This window comes from Thamnophis sirtalis, unplaced genomic scaffold (genome assembly GCF_051295495.1).
Source record: "Thamnophis sirtalis isolate CommonGarterSnake01/CBP01778 unplaced genomic scaffold, rThaSir2_p1.2 scaffold_1, whole genome shotgun sequence".
NCBI lineage: Eukaryota > Metazoa > Chordata > Lepidosauria > Squamata > Natricidae > Thamnophis > Thamnophis sirtalis.
The window spans coordinates 69,398,946-69,425,963 of NW_028261381.1; the positions used below are offsets into that span (position 1 = coordinate 69,398,946).

Genomic DNA, 27,018 nt, shown 5'->3' on the forward strand with positions numbered 1-27,018 from the left:
AAGCATTCAGGTTCTTTTAAAAGAGTACAGTCCCTATTAACTTTGCGTCCAGTATTTTCCTACCTTTGTCACTGGCATTTAATCAGACTTAACACTAATTGGACTTTATCACTAGCATTTAACCAGACAAAAGCAAGTGAAAATAACGCCTGATATGCTCCTCTAATTTCACTGATAATGTTGATAGAAAGATTTTAATAGCAGTGTTAGGAAATAGATTATAGCAAAATGATACCATTTGTTATTAAGAATGTTCAAGCAGGGAGAAAAAAAAACTAGGCATGCAACAGATGATTTAGGATTTACTGTAGATATAATAGACTTAAAATAAAAATCAACTTGTAATCTCGTTATTAGATGCTGAAAAACTTTTGATAAAATACACAAACAGTTCATGTTCATTACACAGGTCTGCAAAAAAAAATTTTTTTGAGAGCTGTTTTGGTTATTCCACGTAATCTTTATGTTTTTTGGTGCGCTGAATCCGAAAATGGCCTCCATTTTGTCATAGGTCATCATGTTTCCTGACAATTTAGGTAACTATGTTAAATAAGGCAATACCTCAAAATAAATGGAAATAGACATAAAATCAAAGTTTTATTACAATATTTTCATGAAAATCCTTTTTTGAACTGAAATGAGCTGACCTACACACACTAAACTTGATTCTTCTTCCTTGTGAGGCTCCTCTTGGTGCATTTACGCTTGTGAGTAGCATCTGGAATGTCTCTCTGAAGCATCCAACAGTAGTCTGCCATCATTATAATGCTCCATTTTCCCTGGTATCTCCTTTCCATCTCTTTAATGTCTTGGTGGAATCGTTCACCTTGTTCCTCACTCAGAGCTCCCCAATTTTTAGGAAAGTAGTCAAGGTGGGACTGGAGAAAATGCACTTTCAAACTCAAGAGGCAACGTAAAGCTTGAAATGCTTTCAGCATTCTTCCGATGATCTTTTTGTAGCGAGGATCTTTGTTATTGCCTAAAAATTTATGTACGATTTCTTTAAATGCAATCCACCCTTCTCTTTGAGGATCCGTCATGGTATTGACAAACTCTTGATCAACTATAAGCGTTCTAATGTTTGGTCTGATGAGCACACTTGGTGACCAAGTATTTGAAGCATGCTCCATCTCTTGGAAGTGATTTTACGAATTGCTTCATCAATCCCAATTTTATGTGGAGAGGTGGTAGAAGAACTTTATGGGAGGGTACCAAAGTTTCTCGGAGGACATTTGTTTCACCAACTGTTAGCACCCTTGGCTGCCAACTCTTCTTGGTCCAGTGATTTTGTCAGTCTCAACTGTCCCATAGACTTGAAAACAAGGGTATTTGGTATATCCAGCATGTTGCCCGAGCAGCATGCACAAGACTCCGCACATTTGCCAACCATGGTCTTCATATTTAAGTTTATGAAGAACCAATTCCAAGTTCTCATAGGTTTCCTTCAAGTGTACGGAATGGCATACAGGTATGGAAGTGTAAAAACAGTTGTGGAGTAAAACTGCTTTGGGACTTCTTTTTGAAGAATCTATAAAAAGACGCCATTGCTCTGAATCATATTGGAGTTTAATTTGACCCATCAGACCTTCAACATTGATGCAATAAACCAACTTGTCTTCCTGGGCGAAGTAAGGAACTCCTTTTCATGATGTCTGAACCATGAAGATGACACTCCAGGCAACAATAAATTCCTGCTTTTCAGCCTTGATCCGAGTAACTCAGTGGCATCTTTGGGAAGATTCAAGTCTCTTACCAAATCATTCATCTCCTCCTGAGAAAACAATTTTGGTCTTGTATCATCTTCAAAGTCAGAACTTGATTTGTCATCTGGTTCAGGTATGACTTCACCTTCATTGGAGCTAGGTATCTCTTCCATGGTAGCAGGGGGATTGGGTACTGGTATATCTGTGCCATGGGGGGGTGGGTGGGACAAATTGCTGAGTGAAGATTGGGGTATGAAATAGAATGCTTCCATTTGGGGACTTCCTTGCTGATGGTAGCAGCTTAACAGAGCTGCTCCTGAGTTCCTGGTCGCGTTATCTGTCTAGACATCTGACAGATACCTTACCCTTCAGGCAAGAAGGGGAGGAGAGAGATCCAGCTGGCAAAGTGCCTTTTTGATCTTTGCAGCTTTTATGTCTGCGAAGAGAGGGAGGGCCAGCCGAGGCTGAATCATCTCCGTGCCGAAATCTACAGCTGTTTTTTTACAGCCCAAAGTAAGATTCCCCCCACTTAGAACAATATTTGAACTATTTGATTTTAATACAAGCAGAGCCCGTATCTGAGAACCTCATTTGCGTATTTAAACCTAGCTTCATTTTTTTACAAGATCTTCCTTCGTTAATTTGGCTATTTGAAAAAGCTTTTAAAATGGCGATTGTGAATTCTCCGTAACAATGCTCCCCCTTCTTAATCTTCTTGCAAAGAACAGCTATAAAACTTCAAAGGAAGTGAGTGACTCATCACTCTGCTTTATAGCCGGCCAGCAGATTTTTATTAATTAGTTTCACCTCTACAAGATTCTACAAGACCTTTTTTTATCAACTTTGCTAATATATATTTCTAATATAGAGGTCTAAAATGGCATTGATTATGCTGAGCTGTTTCGTTACAATTCTTTTTTAAAAAAAAACCTTCTGAAAAGTCCTACGGAGCTAAATAATAAGTAGCTGCATAGCGGGCCAGTAGAGTTTGATTAATTGCTTGAAGATAAGACTTGGAATGGCCTCAAAATTAACTTCTGGTCTGAAACCCCCTCCTAGAAGTACATCCCCAATACCTGGCACAAAGTCGCAGCCCCCACCCTCTATGCCCCCTACTGGAGATTTGCTAACAAAATAACTTTTTTGGAAACTTTTAGAGACTTTAGAGAGGAGATAAAAGAGGAGATAAAAGAACTTAAGACAGACTTGTATGATAAAATTGATACTAGGATTGCTAAAATGAAAGATGATATGCTGGGACTTGTAACTGTACTGACAGAACATGTTTCTGGAATTGAAGATAGTCTAGAGGATCTTAACGAAGCTAATACCAATTTGACATCCAAAACTGAGGTGGTGCAAGAAAAAGTTGAAAACGCTGAAAAACAAATTATTATGATACAGTACAGGCAGATGGAGCTGGCATTAAGAGTAAGGGGGCTGCGTGAGGATAAACAGGAGAATTTGAAACAGATTTTTTCAGAAGCTTTTGATTGTCTGGTGGGAAGACCGGGGACTGGCAGATCAATGAAGTTTATCATGTTAATTCTTGGGTGGCAAAACAGAAGCAACTTCCCCGAGATGTGGTTATATATTTCACTACAAGAAAGTTCAGAAATATAATATTACAAAAGTCTTATAATACTAGGCTCCAAATTGGGGGCCAGGATTTGACTGTTTTGAAAGAAATACCACCTCAAATGCTAAGAGCCAGGAGAGACTATGCTTTTTTAGTGGAAGAACTCAGAAACCGTCAGATACAGTACAGATGGGACGCACCATTTTGTATCATATTTACATTTGACAAGCAAAGATATTGTCTCAACTCCGTATGGAAAGCTCGAGATTTTTACCATAATATTTTGAAGGTTGGACATCCTGCATCATCTGGACCTGGAGAAAGATCACAAGAAGGACAGGACAGACAGCAAACTACACAACTATCAGATAAGATGGAGCATCTCTCTCTCCTAGAAGCGCAAGGTGTTATGGAACAAAGACCTAGCCATATGACTACCAGACGAATGGAGAAACAAGCTAAAAGGCAACAAACTCAACAATCACCGGCCATTGATCAAGGAGTTACAGCAACAAGCTCAGAAGCCATGGGAGGAGCTAGGCCAAAGGTTAAACAGGGCATGCAGTAGGCTCTAAAACAGCTTCAGGTAACCAAAGATGACAACTAAGATTCTAACATGGAATGTCAATGGACTGAATTCTCCACAGAAGAGAAAGAAAATATTTCACTATCTTAAACAGTTTAAGAATGATATAATTTGTTTGCAAGAAACTCATATCAAATCAACTGATCAAAAATATCTGATTAACCCAAAACTTGGTCAACATTTTGTAGCTTCTGCTATGGAAAAGAAAAATGGTATAGTTGTATACTTAAGAAAAGACATCAAAGCTGAATTAATTGAAACAGATTCCTTTGGAAGATATATCGCGTTAGATCTAATCTTAGAAGGGAAAAAGACATTACTTTTGGGGAATGCTTCCATTTGGAATTAAATCCTTTCGTATCGTATGAACAAAAGTAACAGTCATCACTATGGTTCTTTTGCTCTCACCATACCATAGGAATCCCATAACGGAAAGATTTTTTCTTACCCTTGAACGAGCTTTGCACAGTTTATGAGGCACCCAAACTTTATCTTAGACTCCAATTTTTAGTTCAAAGTATGCAAAGTATACTTTTTTCACAAAGTCAGTAATATTCTGCTGTTGCTTCAACACTGTATATTCACCACAGATGAAACAGAAACTGTCTGGCGAATTAATGACGAGCTAACATGAATTGCGATGAAAAAGTGTGAACAGCCTAGAACCAAGAACCTGATGAGGAATGGTGCCCAAGTGTAGTATGCAGGAGAAAGCAGCTCTGTGTCTGTACACGAGATGTCACAGTGATGGCCACACCCCCTGCACTGACCGGAGATGCTGCTATCTGCCCTGTGTCTCCCTCCCACTGGATTCTTCAGGAAAGATTAACCCTTTCTACCATTAAAAGCACAGACTTAAAACTTGCATAGCTTATGTATATATTGCTGACCATCAGATTTACAGTGCTATTTTTTTTTTTTTACATAACCCGGACAAACCCTTTAAGGTTTTTTTGGCATTTTATATCTTAAATGCACTTATGTGAATTAATTGATAGTAATTTGGACTTTAAATTTGGTTAAAAACCCATAACATAAAAAAATTCCAGGAGAAGATAAGTAGCGGGACATGTGGCTACAAGGCGGAGGGCTACAAGGCTTTCCCCTTCCAGAAGGGCAGAAGAGTAAAGAATAAAGATCCAGCTATGCCTTTAAAATACTTCTTAAATTTTTAATTTGAATAAAATTTCAGGACTCCTGTCTGGTATAAAATGACAAAGCTGTATAACGATGAAGAGATATTGAGACTGAAAGAAGTGGTGCTGAATTTGGACATATATTGTATGGGACTTATATAAGACTTGTTTGAATCTTAATTTAAACTGCGCATGATCTATTCTTTGGGGCGAGGAGAGTGGAGATCGTAGTTTTCTTGGATTGTGGTTTGGGATGAATGGAGTCGGGTGGCGTGGGGTAGATGGAAGGGTAGTGAAAGTTCAATTAGATTACCTTGATCCAGAATGTAAGCTGATTTTTGTATAAATTGTTATTTGAATACAAGGTTAAGAAAGATTATCTGGAGGGTCTACACGAGGGTGGAGTAAATATGAGAGGAGCAATGGATGAGGATAAAATATATATGCGGACACGGGTAAAGGCAGGATGGGAGGTATAGAATTTATATGCGGAAGCAGGTAAAGATATTGTTTAAGATTTTAAAAATAATGAGAAGCTGAGGTTAATGTTAGAGAGTATATTGACTTCTCTTTCTTGGGGGGGGTTTCCCCCCCTTTTTTTTCTTTTTATTATTCTTTTCTTTTTTGTTCTTTATTTATTTATATTTTTTTAATTATTATTATTTTGTAACTTCTAATCTATTTGGTTTCAATATACTCCAGACTTTGCTTGATAAAGAACGATGCCGGGAATGGGACCTGGGAAGTCAGAAGGGGGTCAGGTAGGGGGGTTCAGGGGGTGGGGGGGAGGGTGGAAATATAGACTCAATTTTCAGAACAATGAATGCACTTGGATACTGTTGCTTTTTTTTCCTTTTTTTTCTTTTCTTCGTTCTTTTCCTTTTATTTTTCTTTTGTTTTAGTACAAAACAAATAGACCAATGAATACTAGAAATACACCGAAGCGAGGTGTAGAGGGAAAGAAGAGGGGGGAATTAAGAGGGAGTGAGAAGGGAATGTAAGGAGGGTGAGATGGTGGGAAGGGGAGAAAGGAATGGCTGAGGGGGAGGGGAAGTAGAAGAGGGGATTGTTGGAAGGGGGAAATGAAAGTTGGAGGGGTAGAAGGAAGGGTGTATGTAGGATAGAAGTGTTATGAGTTGTTTATTGTTTCTTTTTTTTAACTGCACAGTATTTAAGTGATTGTATAAAGGAAAAGGAAAATGTAATAAAAGAATCTTTGATAGAAAAAAAAAATAAACACTTTAAAAATGAAAAAATTCCAAAAATTATTTTTTTTTGATAAATTTGAAAACAATTTTTATTTGTTTTTAGCACACCAAAATACATGGAAATTAGATGAAAATAATCAAACAGCTTTTTAGTCTCAGACCTGTGCCGTGCCTGTCTGGGTGTCTATCTGTCTGTCTATAAATCTATCTATCTATCTATCTATCTATCTATCTATCTATCTATCTATCTATCTATCTATCTATCTATCTATCTTTATGGCTGTATGTGTGTATGTTCCAGCATAACTCTGGAATACCTTTAGCAATTTCAACCAAACTTAATACACAGATGACTTTCTATCTGGAAAGTCTGGGGGGGTAAGACACCCCTATACCCCCTCAGTGTGTCTGTGTCTGTGTCTCTCTGTGTGTATTCCAGCATCACTCTGGAACGCCTGGGCTGCTGAAATGAAAAGGAATGAATTATATCTATAGTGTCAAGTCACAGTACTTTTGAGTGTGGTAGTGTGCATTTTGGATTCAAGTTCTGATAAGATACAGCCTGTTGTGCCTTAAAATGGCATCTACTATACAGCACAGTGCAGTTGCCATGATAACAGCTTCACGGTACTCCATAAGGGGGCTCCCTCTGGTAAGGAGTATTGGTTGTAAATAAATATCCAGGGAACGCCGGGTTATCAGCTAGTATTAAATAGATTTGAAAATCCCTTGGAATTTCTAAAGTGGATTAAGAATATTATATCTACTACTAAAGTAAAATTTAATGACATTTTCTCCCACTTTTCCATAATTTAGACAAACTAGACACGGATGTCCAGGTTCATCCTTGCTTTTTAAAGTCTGCATTAATTAATACTTCAATCAATATTTAATAATTAATGTAATTACTGATATTTAATCATTTTTGGTTTGTATTATTAAACAACAGAGAAATATCTATGGAGTACTACATAACTCAGTTGAATACAAATGCCCACATTTATTGTTTATTTCCAAATCTCATACTGTTACTTTAGTAATGATGCAAAATAACAGAATATTCTATTATCCAAATCGGAATTGATACTAATAGGTAAAAATTGGGTTACCCATCACTAAATATCAATTCCATATTTGCACTGAATCCATTAAATATTTGACAAACACATATGGTATGTGTGTATGTGTGTATGTGTGTGTGTGTGTGTATGTATGTATGTATGTATGTATTATTTGTTTGTTTGTTTATTTGTTTGTTTGTACGATTTATAGGCCGCCCAATCCCGAAGGACCATGTATGAATGTATGTATGTATATACACCAAAGAATACAACATGTAATATAAATAAAATTGTTGGAGGGGTGTTTCTTCAGATATCAATAGATGGAGATCATTAAACCTTACTTTTTGGGGAATAGGTGAATGCTTTCAAAATTTATATTATTAACAGTTACATTTATATTCTGAGAAAAATTCCAGTTTAAACATTGGGAAAATATTTTCAGAAAATAAATTCATTCTTTACAACATTTCTATGGAGTTCTTTGATTCTGAGAATATCTTTACAGGAAATCCAATTTCTAATTAATGAGGCAGAATTCAGTTTTTAGAATCTGGAACTATCATGCTTAACTATAGTCAAGTATTAAATACTGAAAGCTAATAATTAGAGCAAATTTTACAATATAGGCAACCTTGGAATATACATATACAGCACTTTTGGTTGGATGGACAGTATTAGGATCTAAATATACAAAACTCTGGTACCTCTGAAAACAATTACATTAGTTATAAACTTACGGAAAGGAATGTCTACTTTTAAAATACTGTTTTTTCCATGCCATATTGACTCCATGGTCCATACTAAATTGGCGCTGGACAAGACTTAATGGAATTCAAGGACAGCTGGAGTGGGACTGCTTATGGGAACATAACTTCACAATGATTCCTCTCTTGACTCTGCCTCCCCCAACTCTGCCTCTCTTTCTCATATAGAAACATTCTTCAGTCTTTAAAAAAAGTAGTCACGATAGCACACAACCTGCTTTTTCTAGTTAAATTTGATTTGAATGTTTTCTGTTTTACTTCAGGATGACTGCTCTATAGGCTCTTGGTTGGACAACTAAGAGACTGTGCTACTCTTTTTTCATTCTTATTATTGCTGCCTTAAAATAGTAGAAGAAGAATGTTTCAAAATTTATATCAGAATTCTATAGAACTCTTTCAGTCTACGTATTCATCCAAACTTTGCAGTGTTGATCAGAGGTGCCATTCTGCCAGTTTGCCCCAGTTTGGGCGAAGAAGGCTCCGCCCACCTGCCTAGACGTCATCACAGAAACTCTGCACATGAACAGAAGGTTTTGCACATATGCAGACGTGACATGCGAAAGCGCACACTCCCAGTTCTAAACAAGTTGCAGAGGTAAGAGGATTTCAAGCCTTGTGTTGATACCCTCAAAGGTATCTGCTATGTTATTTTCATTTTATTCTGTACCCCAAATGAAACAGTCATAGGCATTTTGATGCTTTTCCATTCAAGTCAAAAACTCAACTTTCTTGAATTTATTTAACATGACCTTGATCTCAGATGATCTTGATCTCAGATCTCCTATATGAATCAAGTTTTGCCACCTTCAGATCTTAAATTGGGATTGGCTTTTGGTTAATTTGTGCATTCATCTTGTTTATTATAAATGAAATTCCACTCTTGGTCTGCAGTTAATAATGACAGACAAACAAATGGTATGATTTAACATAAGAGAACTCTCTGTGTTTTTTGAGTGGGAATGTAAAAATGAGAATCCAAGGTGACACCTCTGTTATAAATAACACAACACATTTGATATTTACACATAAAACTTTTTCATGTATATTTGCAATAATTCATATTCTTTTCCTTCAATTTCGTGGAACATTCTAAGAATAATAGACCTTACTTACCTTTAAATGGCACATTACAAATTCCTGAAAAAGGTGGTTCCATTTTGGATTACTGAAGACTGAAAGATGTCCCAAATCATGTTGTAGCCAACCTGCTTGAGACTAAAAGAAAAAGGTGATTAGTCACAGAAGGACTACCTTTTGTGTTACTTCTACAACTTATATCCAATGGCAATAGCTATGCTGGGATAGATAAAATAAAGATTCATTTATTCTAGGATTTTTTTATGCAATAAAAGTGGCAGCGACCCAGGGAAGCATTCCAAACAGGATAGGCACAAGAAACCAATTCTACAATATAACCACAAATATCCTCCCCAAACGTATCTGATATTTTGTGATAGGCAGTGAGGAGACATGGTTGCTTTTTAATGCTCTATTCTTGTGTCATTACTTACTGTCCTTCAGAATGGGAGGGTTGAGATATGAGATGACATGGCATCATAGAACATAGAATTTAAAAGGACCTTGCAGGTCTTCTAAGATAAATGGCTGCCTCTTCTTTTCTACATAATCATCTGTTGGGCAAAACAGAAGTGGCTTTTTATCTAGCTGAATTGCTTAGTCTCCTTCAACCCTTATTCCTCCAAATAATTAAATGCAATCTTCTGAAGGCACATGACAATTGAATATGTGTTATTTTCTTTATAAATAAATTATTTTAATTTGGCTGAAAGACGGTCTGCTGTAGGAAGCCAAAGTAGCGGAAAATGCCATTTTACCTAAAAAATAAAGGCAAGAATATTACCTGAGCAAAGGTCAGCAACACTGTGGCAATAAGAAAAGATGTTTTAGATATCCCAAAATACCACAAAACAAACCAGCCAGCAGCATCCATTAGTAAAATATGCAGAAGCATCAGGAAAAAGTAGAATTGGTTTGGCTTTAAGAGTCCCATCTTTTCAACAGTGGACAGCAGTTCCCGAAAATCTTCTATTAACAATTTCTATGGGAAAAATTTCAGAAATGTTACTGGAGTATTGACTTTATGGATACAGCATAGCTAGCCAGTGGCATCAACAGTTAACATCAAGAACTCTTGGTGGAATGGCCCTCCAAATATCCTTTTCCTTCCAAACTTTTAATATTCTTTCAAAAACATTAAATGCTGAGGAAAACAAATGAAAAATTGTTGCATAAATAAACTATTTTTCTACTTCGTGACTGCTAGACAACTTAGAGCTCATGTTTGGGACACTAGTAATCAATGTTTACTTGCCCAATCTGATAGCCAACTACACTTTTAAAAATACCTTGGATCTTGTTTGGCAGAATCAGATGAAAAATCATCTGATGAGACATAAAATGAGGTTGCTCTACATCTGGAGGATGAAAAGGCTAGAACTGAATACATTCATTCTACATTGGACACTAGCTGGATATGTCTTGTTGAGACGACAGAAGCGTCATCATGGGGGGAGGGGTTATTTGGACTCCATTTGAATCTGTGGAAGCTAAAGAAGCAAACAAGGCTATCTCCATGTTACTCTCACTGTGGATTAGACTCTTGCTTGCTTAGTGGAAGCAGACAGGGAGATGAGAGGAGGCCAAGTGTGAGTGATAGTGAAGACATCCTCCAGATATATTTGGGAAGAATCAAGTGCGGCTTCAAGGCAATGGGGTGGAAAGTGGAAGGGAATGAAATGGCAGATATTAAGATCACTTCATAATTTAAAGTCTGCTGAAGGAAATGGACTTTTACTGTTTTTATAAATGCCAAGAGATTGGGGTGAAGTACATGGACAATGCAGAAAGATTGAGGAGCACCTTATAAAATCTCTTCTGTTGACCTTAATAGCAGATCAGTTTTAATGACAAAAGTGATCTTTGAATCAACCCAATGATAATTAAGGGTTTGCATTGAACACCATAAGTCACTACCTCAATTTTCCGTCTCCAAACTTACATTTTTACTGGGTTCAAAGCTGGGCTGATCAGGTGCCAATTCCCCAATCAAAAGTGATGCCATGTGCTTCCTTACTAGGGTCTTGTCAAGGTGAAAGGCTGTAAAAGGATCCTAAAGCCAAAACATAAAGAAAAAAAGGGGAAATATTATAATAATGAACCAATTTAAATCAACCTGGAAGAAACATGTTTAGGCTGAGTGGTTATATTTGATTCTTATCTTTCTTCTCTCCAATTCAAAGCACGACAGACATAATTCCCAGGAGGTGCTTTACCGAAGATATTGAAACATTTGCACTATTTCAGAAATTAGCTCTGAAGGGTCATGATTAATTCTAAACTATAATTATTCAGAAAATGATTTTGGCTTCAAGTAGAGTCTGGAGCAACAGATGACAAAGAAATTGCAGTGTTTTGCAGAAAATATCAAAGACAGAAAAATGTATAAACCACATAATTTAATTGTTTAATACTTTCGTTGTTGAAACTAGTATTTATAGATCATTTTTCTCAGCAATATAAACCAGTTTTACAGCTTTAATCTGCAAAGAGAATTCCTGCTTTTCTGCTCTCATTTTAATTTATTTATAGGTGGAACATGCACAATTTGTTTAGTTCTGCATTAACTTTTATTTTATTTTAAATTTGAGAAAAATATATACTTCTTTTTAAAGACGTTAATAGTAAGTATAAACCTAAAGAATGTAAAATTTTCAAAAATACAATATGTAGACGAAGTAAACAAATGGAAGAATCTGCTTAAGGCTTTGAAAAATAAAGGGGAAATACAAAAACAAATCAAAATAATGATTTGGATAATGACTTTCTAGTGGATCTAAAAAAGAGGTCTGCTAAAGACTTGAAGAAGCCTCTGTGATACAACAAGAAAGATAACATCTGAATGAATTAAAAACCAAGAGTGTTCAAAGTAAAAGGAAGGAATAAAAAGTTGTTCTGTTTGATCAAGATTAAAATAAAATATGCTTTTTATAAATCGCTGGTAACTCTTTATGGGCCTTTTGCTGACACCAGGACTGAAAAGTTGATCATCTATTGTTGTGCATATAGAAGGATGGGTTTTGGAAAAGATACACATTTGTTTATAATTTTATAGCAGGTAATAAGTTATCAATTTTTTTTTTACCTGGCATACTGAAGATTGGAAGTCACTTCTTTAAATATAGTTCTTTTTATTTCTTCTATTTCTTTCCCTTTTGTTTTTCTATTTTTTTCCCATTTTTTAATGTATGTCAATGAAGACTCAATCATCCAGGCTAAATGTGTTTAAAGGTGGAGTTGGAACATGGAACTGGAACAAACTTTGTTAATCTGAGATGTTTCATTGCTAAACCAAGCATCTTCATCAGTCAGAGTAAAAATTAGTTAGGCAGAGAATCATTGGAATGTACCAACTGTTGCCACACCCATTTCATTTGAATCTTGACTATCTAATTCTCAGATTAACATTCCAGATCAACAAAGTTTGTTCCAATTCCATAATTCAACCTTTAGTCACTTTTGGCCTGGATAATGTAACCTTTATTGACATATATATTGCAACTCATTTCAGGGAGAAACACCTGAAATTGGTGCGGCAAGAGTTGATACATTCCAACCACTCTCTGACTCTGCCTAACTACCAGTAATTTTTACTCTGATTGATGAAGTTGCTTGGATGAGCAACTGAATATCTCAGATTAAAAAAGTTTGGTCCAGTTGCCATGATTCAACCTTCACTTCCATTTTTTAAATTCTTTCTCTTTTTTATTTTTCTGAGTTTAATTTGTATTTGATTTTACTAGTGTTCTGAAATATTTATCAAAAAATATTTTAAAAAGTAAAAAGTAAGTAAAAGGTAACAGGAAAAAATAGGCTAATGTGCTTTGAAAGTGACTGAGGGGAGTCTTATTTTTTAAATAATGATAAAATTATTATTTTTCCTTATGTTCAGTCATGTCCAATTCTCAGGGACTGTTGGACATTTTTTCTTGGCAAGGTTTTTCAGAAGTGACTTCTCACTGCTTCCTTCCTAGGGCTGAGATAAAGTTACTAGCCTAAGATCATCCAGTCAGCTTCATGCACAAGGCAGCACTTGAATTCACAATCTACCAATATCTAGCCTGATGCCTTAATCACTACACCAAACTGGCTCCATGACAATTTTTGTGATTAGTTGCGAACTCATGTCCAACCCATTGCAACCCCATGGACACATAACTTATATCTTATCTTTTTATTTTCTACACCCAGGTTGTTGTTGTTGTTGTTGTTGTTGTGTGTGTGTTTGAGAGAGGGGTGGTGGTGTTCTGTTTTGTGAGCTCCTACTTGCAGTCCGTATTAACAGAGGCCAGATACTGGTTTTCCCAACTGACCAAAAAGGTGTATAAGTATGTGTATCTTCAAATAATCATGTGACATAGACCCAGTTTCTCTCTTTGCAAAATGGAAGACAGAGAGGATAGTATTGTATGGCTGAACTACTCTCTCCTTGTTAAAAGTTGTGTATGATTAATTAAAAACTTACAAATTGATTATTTAGCCAGCTAGTCTTCGGGTCTCTGCTGTGCATGCAGGGGACATGTGTGCATGCGCAGGGGGTGGGTTGTATGCGTGTGGGGGGGGGGTGTAAGCATTGCATTTCGGAGCCTTACACAGTGCCCTCATGCCATTTTTCTGCTTCCATATTGGTGCAGGAGGCCTTCAAAGCCCAAAACAGGACACAGTTGGGGGTGCACGTGGTTCCCCAACCCCATTTTGGGCCTGGAATGCCTCTTGCACCAATCTGGAAGCCCAAACAGGGCATGAGGGCACTGCATGAGGCCCCAAAATGTAATGGGAGCCAAAACAGGGTATAGGAAGGGCAGGGCACATACACGGGGAGCATGGGAGCATGGGGGGGGGGTCACACACACATGCATACACAGGAGTGGGGCACATTCAGGGTGGTGGTGCATGCATTGAATTATGGGTGTGGGCATGCTGTCGCACATGTACATGAGTGTTTTTGGCACATGATGACAAAAAGGTTAGGCCTCCCTGGCATACCGTATATCAAGAATAATATGTCCTTGTGAATGTAAAAGAGAAGGAAAGAATCTCTGTGCTGATTTCACTGCACCATTTTGTGAGTAGGATTCCTGTTTTATTTCTCCCATTTCTATTTAAATTAACAATGGAATTTGTAACATTTGGCTCAGTCCTTCAGAGTTGGGAAAATCATAGACTCATAACATAATGGATTTTAAAAGGGACCATGTAGGCCATCATGTCAAACCTTTCTTCTTATGTGTGATTCCTCCTTAATGGAAGGCTGCCTCATCTCTGCCTGAAGACATCCAGAAAGGAAGCCCACATCTTTCCCTCAATCAGTGGTTCCATTCTCACACAACACTTGTTTCCTCCACATTGACCCTGATTACTCAGTCCCACTTAAGAGTTTTCTTCTCTAAGCTCAACAGTTCAGTTTAACAATTCCTTCAACAACCACCTCACTCTCTCTTTGTGGCTCCTGTTCCAACTGTTTTGGACCTTTCTTAAAGTGTAGCTCCACAAATGGAGCAAAGAGCAGAATAAATGGAATGCTTTGTAAATAATCGAGAAAGCCAAATACTAGCAAAAAGAAAGTATGTGCTTCATATGGTATAGAAAGACTTTTGAAAAGTGTTCAGAAAAATGGGAAGCCCAGAATCTCGTTGTCCTCATGAGAAACTTACATACAAGCCAGGAAGCCACAATACAGGCAGAACATGGCAAAACAGCCTGGCCCCAGATTAGCAAAAGGGTACAAGTCTGTGTACTTGACCCTTATATTCAATGTATATGCTGAATATATATTAAGGGCAACTGGTTTTAACTTTGGGGGAAGAAACATCAATAGCCTGTATTATGCTGATAGCCCTACCCTGAAGCTGAATATACAAAAAATCTGCAAGTTTTAATGATAATAGTCAAGGAGCAAAGTGGAAAAATGGAATTAAAATTAAATATATAAAGAAGACCAAACTAATTATAATCGCGTACAATGACATTGGCAGTGAAGAGACTGAAAATGACAAATAGAATCAACCCTGAACGGTAAAGGAACAAGCAATCAATAAATCTGACTAGCACTTAGTAGAGCTATCACAGAAGCCTTGGAGAAGATATTTAAATGCCGTGCCCATAGCTATAAATATTAGAATTGCGTAAACTATGGTAATCACTGTGATACTTTACGGAAGCGAAAGAAACTGGAATCTGAGTCCTCGCCTAGTCAGCTGCCCCGCGCCTTACCGTGGCATCCTGCCCTGCGTACGAGCTGATAGTCCGAGAGCCCCCCGGGTGCCTCCTGTGGAACCGGCTGATGTCATAGACTTTCCTGTCAATCACCAGCCAGCGCTCCCGTGACGGACCTTCCTGGCCAGTGCGCAGCTCGATCTCTTCCCAGGTAAACCACCGCGAAGGGCCGAACTGATCGGCCGCGGGATCAGCCTCCCTCCTCCGCCTGATCCCGGTTTCTCCTTGCTGGGAAGCCATCTCCCCCCGACTGAGGCTTCGGGGAACTTGACACTGTCCTTTTCAGCACCTTCGGGAGGACGGACTGGGCGAGTCAGAGCAAGGGAGTTTCCTCCCTCCTCGCTTTCGATTGGCCGACAAAGTTTCAACGACGCTGCTCTCGTGGGACAAACGCAGATTGAGAAACTCCCGAAAAAGCAACTCGGGCGAGCCTAAGATGTTCGGCTTTTCGAGTACGAAGGAGAAGCAGGCTGCCGACCGGTGTATTTTGTATTGCATTTTGTGTTTTGAAAAGTTGCCCTCCCCAGCTGATAGTGATAGGACGGAGATCAGCTGTGCCAGTAATTGTTTATTTTGGAGAACAAACTGAGCTGGGATTCAGCGAGTCACTATTGATTCATCTCTGCCTTCTCTCCATCCCTGGAGTATCACAGGCTGAGGATTTCTACTGGCTATACAGAAAGGAGATTGGCATAATCTGAAACAGCTTTCATTTGCTTAGACATTATAGTGGTAAAACACACATCTTTCTGACAGCTTGGGGGAAGAGAGGCTTATCACTAATACACTACATCTGTCAGGCTTCAGTTATATCCCTTTGAGGATCTTTGGCCTGCCACACTCTTATTTCATTATGCTCTTTCATTAGTGTAGTAGTTGGGAGAGGGGAATAGAAAGGAGTAGAATTGTGGAATGTGTTGTTGTCATTCTTTTCTAGAAGCCCAAGGTCATCTTTTGTCTCTTGCACCTCTGCATCTGACCGAAACCAGCTGGGTGGAGATGCTAACGTGGAAGAAGAAGATTGGACCATGTGATAGATTTGTGGGTGTGGGGACAAGATCATGAACTTTCAACTGGGTGGGAATCCTAGGTAACTTCCAGAATTGGGATTCCACAGATGTGCTAAGATGTCTGACTTATTAAATTGGAACTTTAAGAATCATTTTACCTTGGACTCTGATTTAATTCTGCATGATACTTGGAACGCTGACAACATCCGTATATTGCAGTTGCTCAATATCTAAACTCAGATCAAATTTGTTTCGGTCTTGAGAAATGTTTATTTCAGGGATTCACAGGTTTGCGACTAAAAAGCTGTTTTCTGTGTCTATGGGACAGTTGAGACTGACAAAATCACTGGACCAAGAAGAGTTGGCAGCCAAGGGTGCTAACAGTCGGTGAAAAAAATGTCCTCCGAGAAACTTTGGTACCTTCCCATAAAGTTCTTCTACCACCTCTCCAAATAAAATTGATATTGATTAAGAAATTCATAAAATCACTTCCAAGAGATGGAGAATGCTTCAAATACTTGGTCAACAAGTTTCCATGCCTGTCGGAGGCAAAATTGAAGGAAGGTGTGTTCGTTGGACCAGACATTAGAAAGCTTTTGGTTGATCAAGAGTTTGTCAATGCCATGATGGATCCTCAAAAAGAAGGGTGGATTGCATTTAAAGAAGTCATACATAAAATTTTAGGCAATAAAACCATCCTCACTACAAAAAGATCGTCGGAAGAATGCTGAAAGCATTTCAAGCGTTAGGTTGCCTGATGAGTTTCAAAGTGTATTTCCTCCAGTCCCACTGGAGGAATGAAGTATCTGTTAAATCAGAAACCAATGGCTCATCAAACCAACCAACCTTTAGTTCACACTAGAGACACAAATGATCAGGCTCAAATTATCCTATTTTGGATACATTATGGAAGGAAAGAAAAGAGGATAACCAACATCAAGGTGGCGCAGTCGTTAAATGCAGCACTGCAGGCTACTGCTAGATCAGCAGTTCAGCGGTTCAAATCCCACCGGCTCAGGGTTGACTCAGCCTTCCATCCTTCCGAGGTGGGTAAAATGAGGACCCAGATTGTTGGGGGCAATATGCTGACTCTCTGTAAACCGCTTAGAGAGGGCTGAAAGCCCTATGAAGCGGTATATAAGTCTACTGCTATTGCTATTGCTATCAAGTTGGATGGACGCAATTTCATTGGCAATAAATGCATCCCTGGAAGACCTGAAAGTCTATTTTAGGGATCATGAAGAAAATCTATATGTTCCCTAGAAATCAAAACAATTCGATGGCATATAATCAATCATCAATGTTTCTAAATCTCGATGCACAATGGATTTTCTCAAAGCTTCCTTCTCTAAAAATCTGCGTTTTGGTACCAGCAGATGGGTGATTCATAGGCAATAAGCCAATAATAGGTTGGTACTGGTAAAGAATTGAGAGAATTCACTGCTCTGGCTTGAGAATGAAAATCTGACATCAAGACTTCCACAGTACCACTATCCCTGGGAATAAGTCATTCTCTCTGCATTGGGAGACCTTAAACGTTTGAAGTATAATTAAATAAATACCTCCCTGAATAAGAGACATTTCCAGGCAATGGTTACTGAGTATCTCACTCCCATTTTCCTACCTGTCTTTCACTGGAAGGTAACAAATGGGATGTTTATAAAGGAAAAGAGAGCAGAAAAGAGGGAAGTCTGGAAACAAGTGAGGTTTGTCAGGAAAGCTTTTCTAATAGGTTAAAAATCAGCTCTTATAGAAAACCCTTAATGAAATAACCAAGTTTGTCCCAGACACCTATTTAAAAAATATCAAAAGTGAGTTTTCTCAAAGTGTGTTTTCTAACTATTATTATTTTATTTCCCATAATTACTTATTTCCACATGGAAGTCATATGGTTTCTCTGGATGTCTCCTGTGAGCCATATCCCCACTGAAGTGAAAACATTTCCATTTTTCTGCTTAAAGGCACCATCTTTCCATTAATGCTTTGGAGCACTTGATCTTTGAATACAGCACTTTCATGAGTGCGAAGTAAGTTGTCTAGTCACCAAAAGCATTGGGAAAGAGCCTTGATTCTTTGCCTGGATTAGTTCATTGCCTTATCTGCTAGAAAAGGGGATTATGTTGCAAAAGAAAAAGAAGGGGGTAGAAGGATTGAAGCAAATAATCCATGCAAGAAATTATTAAGGCATAGGGGAGATTCTCAAAAAAATGAAATAAAATGAAGTATATGGAAACATTTCAGCAGGACGATGCTGAAGCTGATGCCGAACATAATGGGGAACATTAAAACCTGACATTGACTATGTCAGCAGCTTATTATCTGATGCTAAAGCAGAAGCATAAGATTACTCAGTAGCAGTATAGTATGTTGGTGTATTCATGGTGCTTCCACAGATATACAGAAAATAATAGCCAGCATAACTAAACTCATATGACAGAAAGTATTAGTTTGCCTGAAGCTATTGCCTAAATTAATGCTAAATGCTAAGAAGGTAATAACACATTTCATTTTGCTGAGAACAAATTCCTTTGAAACCAGTGGGGCTCGCTGCTAGGGCCCCACTTTTCTGGGAATTCAAATTCAGCAGGCACCCTTTGTTGGAGCGTGTGCTTAGCAAATGCAGATTATTTGAGAATATCCAAATATGCGGATTGTTATTTATATGGCAGAATGATATTCTTCTCAATATCATTGCCTTGACTGCACCGTGCAAGTTTAGCCCAACTATCAAATATAACAGCTGTTCAATCTCAATTTATGGAAAATGAATGCCTCACTTCTATATGAACTACACCTTGAAGAGAGGGAAGTACAAGAAACTCACAGAGAGAGTGGATCAGAAAACCCCCTTTTATCTCTTAAAGACAGACACTCATGTAACTAACCATAGGGCAGGCCAGAAATAGACACAGGGTCAGTAAGTGAACCACTTCTCCTTATTTATTTGTCATCATTATCCAAAAGGTGACAAATGGTTAGGTGAAAAGAGAGAGTGCAGTTGCCATAGCACTTTTGAGTGACATCCATACTTGGAATCTGAGTGATTTGCTGGAAGTTTCATCTTAAAAATGTATATAGGGACCAGGACAAAACCTACAATTTATTCCATTTCATTTTGTTTACATACATTTATATTTAAAAGTAGTCCTTGAGTTACAAGTGTAATGGAGCCTGCCCTATATGGTGGAAGGTCGAGACAACATTAAATGAACTGCCTCAAACAATGACCAGTCATCTCTGCTTTCTCCAGGGCATTCGCTAAACAAATGCATGGAGTTATTAAGTGGAGCTAAAGGGTGGGAGGCCTAGGGCAGGCACAAGTCTGTTTGTTTCAGGCCTCTCTAGGCCTACCCCACCCTGCAGGCAGGCCCACCACACAGCTGACTGTTTTTCTATGGAAAAACAATGGGGAAGGAAAGCACTGTTTTCTGAGCTGATTAGTTGGTCCCCTAACAACTAGCCATAAGGAGACTGCAAAGCTGTCTTGGTTTTTGCCTGGCTTTGGGAAGTCAGTCCTTGCATAAAAGGCAGCTTCAGAATGAAATTCCCCAAAATCTTTGCCTTGTTTAATCTCCTCCCTCCATCCCCTCCCCAAAGAAAGCTACCTTTCTTCCCCCCCAAAACCCCCGGGAGGGACAGACCTCTCCCCCTCCATTACCCTAGTTAGGTGCTAAAACTAAACTCTGTCTCTGCTCTCCAATCTCTATCCCTTTTAAAAAACTTGTCTTGACTCCAGAGTGAAGAATAAAGGAATGCAGTGAGCAAAGAAATAAAATCCTTCTGCAGTTCCCCCCACCCTGAACTAAAAAAAAAGTCATCTCCAAAAATAGTGCAACAAAAAAATGCAACTTTTGACTTTTGTCCGACTGCCTGCAGAAGGAGCCTACAGTCTGCCCTTTTAAGGGCTCTAGGATTAAGTGTTACTCTTTACAGAGCCTCCCTAGCAACAGTAGCTGGAAAGAAAAGGGCGAATTGGAGGGCTTCACCCACTGTCTCTTTCTCCCTTGGCTCTCAGCAACATGTAATGTTAACCATTCCTGGTTCAATGGCTGCTTCACTGGGCACCTGGACTTCCAGATTCAGTGAGTATAATCTGGAGAAGAGACCAGGCCATAGAAATATGTGTGGGAGTGGGAGACTTCAGGGCAGTCATACATCACAGATTGCTGATGTTAAAAGCAGGTCTGCCATGTTTTGGACCTAGCAAAAGTTCTGGGATGACACCCTCTCTTCTTCTTGTAGCCTTTTCCCCACCATGCCTTGACACAGTTATTACAAGGCAGCTCCTCTGATGAAATCTCTCTGTGTCAAACTCAGTTTTCAGTATGAGCTCATCCTCACTGCTTTTGCAGATGTAGAAAGTTCACAGCTGAGGGAGACTCCTCTTAGGAACTGGCTTACGAAAGTATGCTGCAACCAGAAAGAGCACAAAAAAGATTGCCTGGTGAAGAAGCCCTCACTACTGCCCATCCCCTTCTCTTTTCTCTTTCTGTAGTTGCCTGAAGGAGTCTGGGCAACATTGGCAGGGGAAAGAGAAAGGGTGAAAGTTAGGTAAATAAAATTAAGAGAACAACTGGTAGCAAAAGGATATAGTTGTCAATGGTTCTCTTATTTACAATTATTAGACAGGTTTAAAATAGACACAATAATTTATGGTTATGAACATTGTAAGACTAAATTTAAAACAGAACTGTATACAAATGATAAACACATTATTGCTAAAATGTATAAAATCTTATTAAAATTTAAAACAGAAAAAGAACAAGTGAATGAATGTCTGACACTATGAGCTAATATTTTTGATTTTAATATACAAATGGAACTATAGGAAAATATGTGGGGGAAAGTATTGAAATTTACACTATACTACAATCTTAAAGAATGTTTACAAAAGGATGTATGATTGGTACATGTCACAAGAGAAATTATCTAGAATGTATACAGAAACTTCAAATTTATATTGGAAATGTGAACAAGAAGAAGGAATATTTTGTCATGTTTGGAGTTAAGAAAAAGCTAGAAAATTCTAGATTCAAACACATGCACTGATTCAGAAGATTTTAAAGATTAATATACAATTGAGGTTTTTCTTTGGAACTGGTAGACAAACAACTGAACAAAAAAGTTATGAACCTTTATTTTCATATACGATAATTGCAGTGAGTTTTTGTATGCACAAAGGTGGAAATATTCGACACTGCTCACAATGTAGAAATGGTTCGTAATGATGATGAAACTTCCCTAGATGGCTAAAACAATTTCTTTGATTAGAAAAAACACCGCATGTACATTTAATGTTGACTAAAAACCCATTATAAGAAATTTTTTGCACAAAACAGAAAAAAATGAACTTATGATTTACAATTTTGATGATTGGACAGGATTTATAGGCATACTAAAAAGAAGAGTGATGTTACAAATATAGAGTAAGAAGTAAATGTATAATTACAGTTTGTACTTACCTGCTGTAAAATAGATCAGAAGCTATTTCTTTGTATCTTCTTTTCTTTTCCATTTTTCTTTTATTTTTTACCTTTTTTATATTTTTCGCTTTCTCTTTGATTTTTTCCCCTTCCTTTATATAGTTTCTATTACTTTTTAATCTTTGTTTTTAGAAACTTTTAATAAAACTGTGTGTATGTATTATATACACACACAAACACACACATGTGTTTATGTCTTCATTCCCACCTGCCTACATTGCAACTTAAAGGTGGGGGATGGGGAAGGAATAGAAGATTTGTGCTACTATGGGTAGGGATGCAAAGTGAGGTTGCTCCCCACCATGGACTCAAAAAACAGGATGTCCATTGGGAAATGCAAAAGTGAATGGAACAATGAGCATCTAGAAGGGCTGGAGAAATAACTTGAGGGAAGTGCCTTGACTTAATGGACCATTGTAAAAAAGACTAATTGCCAATGAGCATAGTAATTTGGCAACCTAGGATGAAATGGTTGCACAGGGCCAACACCCGCTTCTGAAAGGAAGGGGCCATGAGCTATAGGTGGGAGCTTTCCCTAAACCAGAATGAAGAGCCGCCACCATTTGTTCAGAATAGTTTAAAACAGCTTGGGACACAAAACAGCAGTTTTATAGCAGAGCTTCAAACCCCAATGCAGGTGCATTTAGGATGAACTGGGAAGGATGAGAAAGTGTCATTGTCTTTTATTGCATTCAAGAAGAGAAGGATAACCCCTACTCTTGATGCACCAGGCAGAAAATGTGGATCTCCCTTAAAAAGTGAAATCTCCTTCAGGTCCAATTTACCAACCATATAGAGGTTACTTGCTGTTGTCTTCCAATTTGGGATGTGTATGAAGGGACAACCAGTCTGTAACCCTAGGATCCCCCTCTAACTACTAACCTGTTTCGACCATGCTTGCCTTGTCAAATCAGTCAAGGCCAGTTAATACTAGTACACTCTCTAATAACTAATAAATCAGCACAGAAAGATCCTATCATGTCCTACTTTTTTCTTTATTATTGCCTTCCTCCATTATTGCCATAGCATCAGTATTTAACTTATAAATTCCTCAGGACAGGGCCACTGAGAGGATTATTAAGTGCTGGAACAAGATTAATATGGGGCCCCACACCTACATATGGACACCTAAATCAATAATGTCATAATTGTACTGTAGGGAGGCCTAGTAGGCACAAAACGAGATGCAGAGGGTTGTGGGCCCTCCCCCATGGCCCATTTTGCTCCCAGGAGACTGTAGGCCTACTAGACTAAGGTGACCAGACGTCCCGATTTTGGCGGGACAGTCACGCTTTCCGATAATTTGTCCCGTGTCCCGCGTCATTTTAAAAAAGTCCCGATTTTTGGCAAATAAATTTTGGCAAGAATGGCCATGGAATCGTGAATGAAATCTCCTCTAGCTAATTGCAAACAGAGACGAACGCTGCCCTATCAGTCAACGCTTGCCAGCTTTCCATTGGACTTGGAGGCATCACTGCATAGCCTGGCGTCCATCGCGCATTGATGACGTAGGTGGCCACACACATGGAAAGTAAACACCGCGCAGCATTTCCAATTGCCTTTGTTTGCTGGACACAGACTGCAGTCTGAAGAGCGGCCGCACAATCGCGATTGAAACCCCCTCCAGCTAAACAGGTGCAGCAGGGCAGCAAAGTAACTAGGTTGAGGGCTTGTGGTGGCTTGGGCTTCCTTGAGCAACTATTTAGAGGGAACATTGCCCACAGCTGCCTTTGCACAAGTTTAAGAGGGCTAAATTTGTCTCGTTGGGTGGGGGGGGAGGGAGGGATTGGCCGAAACTCGCTGAAAGAAAGTTCTGTGATTAATTCAGCCTCTGAGACGTATGGTGTGTGAAAGCAGCTGGCTTTCCTTCCTCTCCATCATCCGTGCCTCGATTAACACATAAAAGCCCACAAGGGGTGGGGGTGGGGTCTGGTCACGAACCAAGAATGAGCTAACTAAGCTGAGCAACCACTCCGCAACAAGGTACAAAGAGAAGTCAGGAGACTCACTGCCTCTGTTTCTCTTGAGGCTACCCATCTGAGGCTCGCATTGCCAAATCCAGGGTGGTGCAGCAGCAATCCTAACTCCCACCAACATTGCCCACAGCTGCCTTCCTTCGCACAAGTTTAAGAGGGCTAAATTTGTCTTGTTGGGTGGCGGGGGGAGGGAGAGATGTCTTCAAAATTGGGTGGATGGCCCTGAAGGCTTATAATTCATCAGTGAGGAAATGAACTTAATCTTTGAGCTTTAATCCTCCCTTCATTCAAAAGCTCAAAGCAAGGAACTTTGAACTCCCTTCTAATTTTCCCTGCAGTGAGAGCATATTCACCAAAGACAAATTCCTTGAGTGTCCAATCACACTTGGCTAATAAACTATTCTACTCTACTGTATTCATTTCTATTTCAATTCTAATAAGGAGTTTAGCTTCTCTCTCTTGAAAATGTAAGCTAGCATAAGGCATTATAATGCAAGCTAGCCTTAGCTTTCAAACAGTTCATTTAGTGACCAATGGCATTGAAAAAAGTGACTGATGACCATTTTTCACAGGTAGTGACCATTTTTCACACTTAGCGACCATTTTTCACACTTAGCGACCATTTTTCACACTTAGCTTGTTTTGAAGTTTGGCAACAGATTCGTATTTATGATGGTTTCAGTGTCCTGGGGTGATATAATTTTTGTTGCTCCATATAAAATTTTTATTCAAGCCCCCCCCCCCCCCCGGGTCAATGGTGTCCCTCTTTACCAATCTGAAAATCTGGTCACCTTATACTAGGCCCAAACAGAGTGTGGAGGGGAGGGGTGCAACATTCCCCTCCATGGCCCATTTTTGCTCCCGGAAAGCTGCAGTGAGGCCTATTAGGCCCCAAAAGAGGGGTTCACATGCCCATAAAGGTTATGTCAAACAAGGCTGCATGGCAGTTTTGCTGTACACACAAAATATAGAGTATTGTTAAAAGGAAAAAGCTTCCTCCATGGGTTCAGTCTTCCCGGCTGGGAGAGCAACCCAGCACGGTGAAAGAATTTAGGATCGAAGTAAGCTGTGTTGAAAGCAAATTTTCTTTATTTTTCAGGAAAACAAGACCAACAGTGGCGTGGATCAGCGTTCCTGGGTGAGCTGACCCCGATATACAGTAAGTGTATATTTTTATACCATTTTCCTCTTTGAAGGCATTGTGTTTTCTTTGTACTATTGGGTGATCGCTTTTGTGTATGCCCTTGCTAATGGTTCCAATCCTGCCCTGGGCTTTGTTTTTCCTCTGCCCTAAAGTAATCCCCATGGGGCAGGGATGAGTCTTAATGTCCTCTGGTATATTTCCCGTTTCACTCTTTTATGATTAAATATTCACCCTGAGCTAATCGATTCTTCACACTCCTGATTAATCTTTGCCCTGAGTTAATCAGTCTTTGTTATCACTCTGACATTTCTTATTTCAAAGGTCTTATTCCTGCACGTCGTTTGTATTATTTTGTACTCTGTAACTGTTTCTAATTGTCCTGATATCCTGGTAATTATTCTCAGGAGGTTCTTTTAAAACGTATGCTGGCTTTGTTATTCTAGTGACTTCAAGTTTGGTTATGGGCTATACTGTTTCTTAAGCTTTCTGGCCTGGTCTTCCTAGTACAATACTCTCTCAGTGAAGTTCTCCTCCTACAATCTTACTTTTTTGGCGGGGGGGGGGGGGAGTTGAAAGCAACTATGTGTGTGTCTGAGTGTATTTGGTATGCGGGTCAATTTGAATCATCATGAGGGCTGCCTGGTGCCTGGTGGTATCTGGTGGGGAGGGAGTGGGTCAGCAAGTCTTTAAACTGGCAAGGCAGGGAGGAATGCAATGGCAGAGACAACACAGGAGGTCCCCTATGACACAAATGGCAACAATTCCTGCTAGAAGTACTTTGAGCCAATGGAAGTCCAGCAGCCAGGAAAAAAAGCAGGAAAAATATAGATATGATTGGTTATGGCCAATATTCTATGCTAGCTCTTTCATATGATGGATGTCCTTATCTACAATTTCTGAGCTTTGTTCCAGGTCAAAACAGCACAGTCCTCTAAATTCCCTGAAGCCATGGTTATGTTTTAATAATAAGAAATCTATTGCTGCACAATTCTCCAGGGTGGCTTCTCTACCCTATCTTAGTTCTTTGTTAAGAGCATCCAAAACATGAGAAGTCAAATTAAAACTTTTTGCTAGGGTATATGCCAGGCTATTCAAATTTCTGGAATTCCACACTGCTAGTCCTGGCACTCCCACTAGTGATACAGCCAATGAAACATATTCAGCTTTTGTGAGAAGGGATACTTTGTAGTCGCAAAGGCCCTTTTGTGTCGCCTCTGTAGGGAGGGCATTACCTTCCTTAGGTCCATCTGCACCCTTTCGAAGAGTCTTTGTGCCCCTAGTCTGCCCCTAGTCTGCCCCTTCATGAATGGTCTTATGATGTGCTCTTATTGGCTTGGCATGTTTGGCAGCTGCTAGCCACTATATAGCTGCCTCGCTATATATTCCAGGTGCATGCCATACTCTCTACTATTGCGTGTGTCCCACAATGGCCTTTTGAATGTAACCTCTGGCAAATTAGTCTTATGAGGCAGCATAGGGCTATAGGCCTACCATCCGGGAAGCTCCAAACCCTGCAAAGACTGCACCTAATTTCCCCCTCTCCATTTTTGCTTCCCATTCCCCTAAGAAGTCTTCATAAGGGATCTCAGGATCAGCTCTTATACCTTGGGCTGCTATATTATGTGGGAGGGATTCTGTAACTACCCACTTTGCTATAGCATCAGCATATTTATTCCCTTTTGTGATTAAGGAGTTATCCGTTTGGTCAGCTTTGCAGTGGATGATTACTATGGATTTGGGTAATTGGATGGCTTTTAGCAGTTTAGAAACAAGGGTTGTGTGAGCTATTTGGTGGCCAGCTGTTAGGAACCCCCGTTGCTTCCATAAAATTCCCGTAGCATGGCAGACCCTCAATGCATATTTGGAATCAGTATACACATTGGTAGACCGGTTCCTAGAGGCTTCGCAAGCTTTTGTTAAGGCGATGAGCTCTGTCACTGTGTGATGTGCTGGGGGGGGGAGCAGTTCTGCCCAGACAATCTCATAGAGTGAAACTACCACAGCTCCTGCAACCCTTTTTCTGTCATGGATATATGAGGAGCCATCCGTGAAGAGTTCAAAATCTGGATTTT

The 27,018-nt window shown here is 39.1% G+C and overlaps 1 protein-coding gene across 1 annotated transcript in view; it reads right to left on the reverse strand.

Annotated features, from left to right (window-relative positions):
- The window catches only part of LOC148049532 (acyl-CoA (8-3)-desaturase-like), a 29,405-nt gene extending 13,795 nt beyond the window's left edge, over positions 1-15,610 (reverse strand). The window contains exons 1-4 of the mRNA XM_087715224.1: positions 15,331-15,610; positions 11,060-11,170; positions 9,902-10,099; positions 9,154-9,255 (exon numbers count right to left, since the gene is read on the reverse strand). Coding sequence (XP_087571350.1) covers positions 9,154-9,255; positions 9,902-10,099; positions 11,060-11,170; positions 15,331-15,573 — 654 coding nt within the window. The 5' untranslated portion in view covers positions 15,574-15,610. The remainder of the gene's footprint in view (positions 1-9,153; positions 9,256-9,901; positions 10,100-11,059; positions 11,171-15,330) is intronic.
- Positions 15,611-27,018: the final 11,408 nt, after the last annotated feature.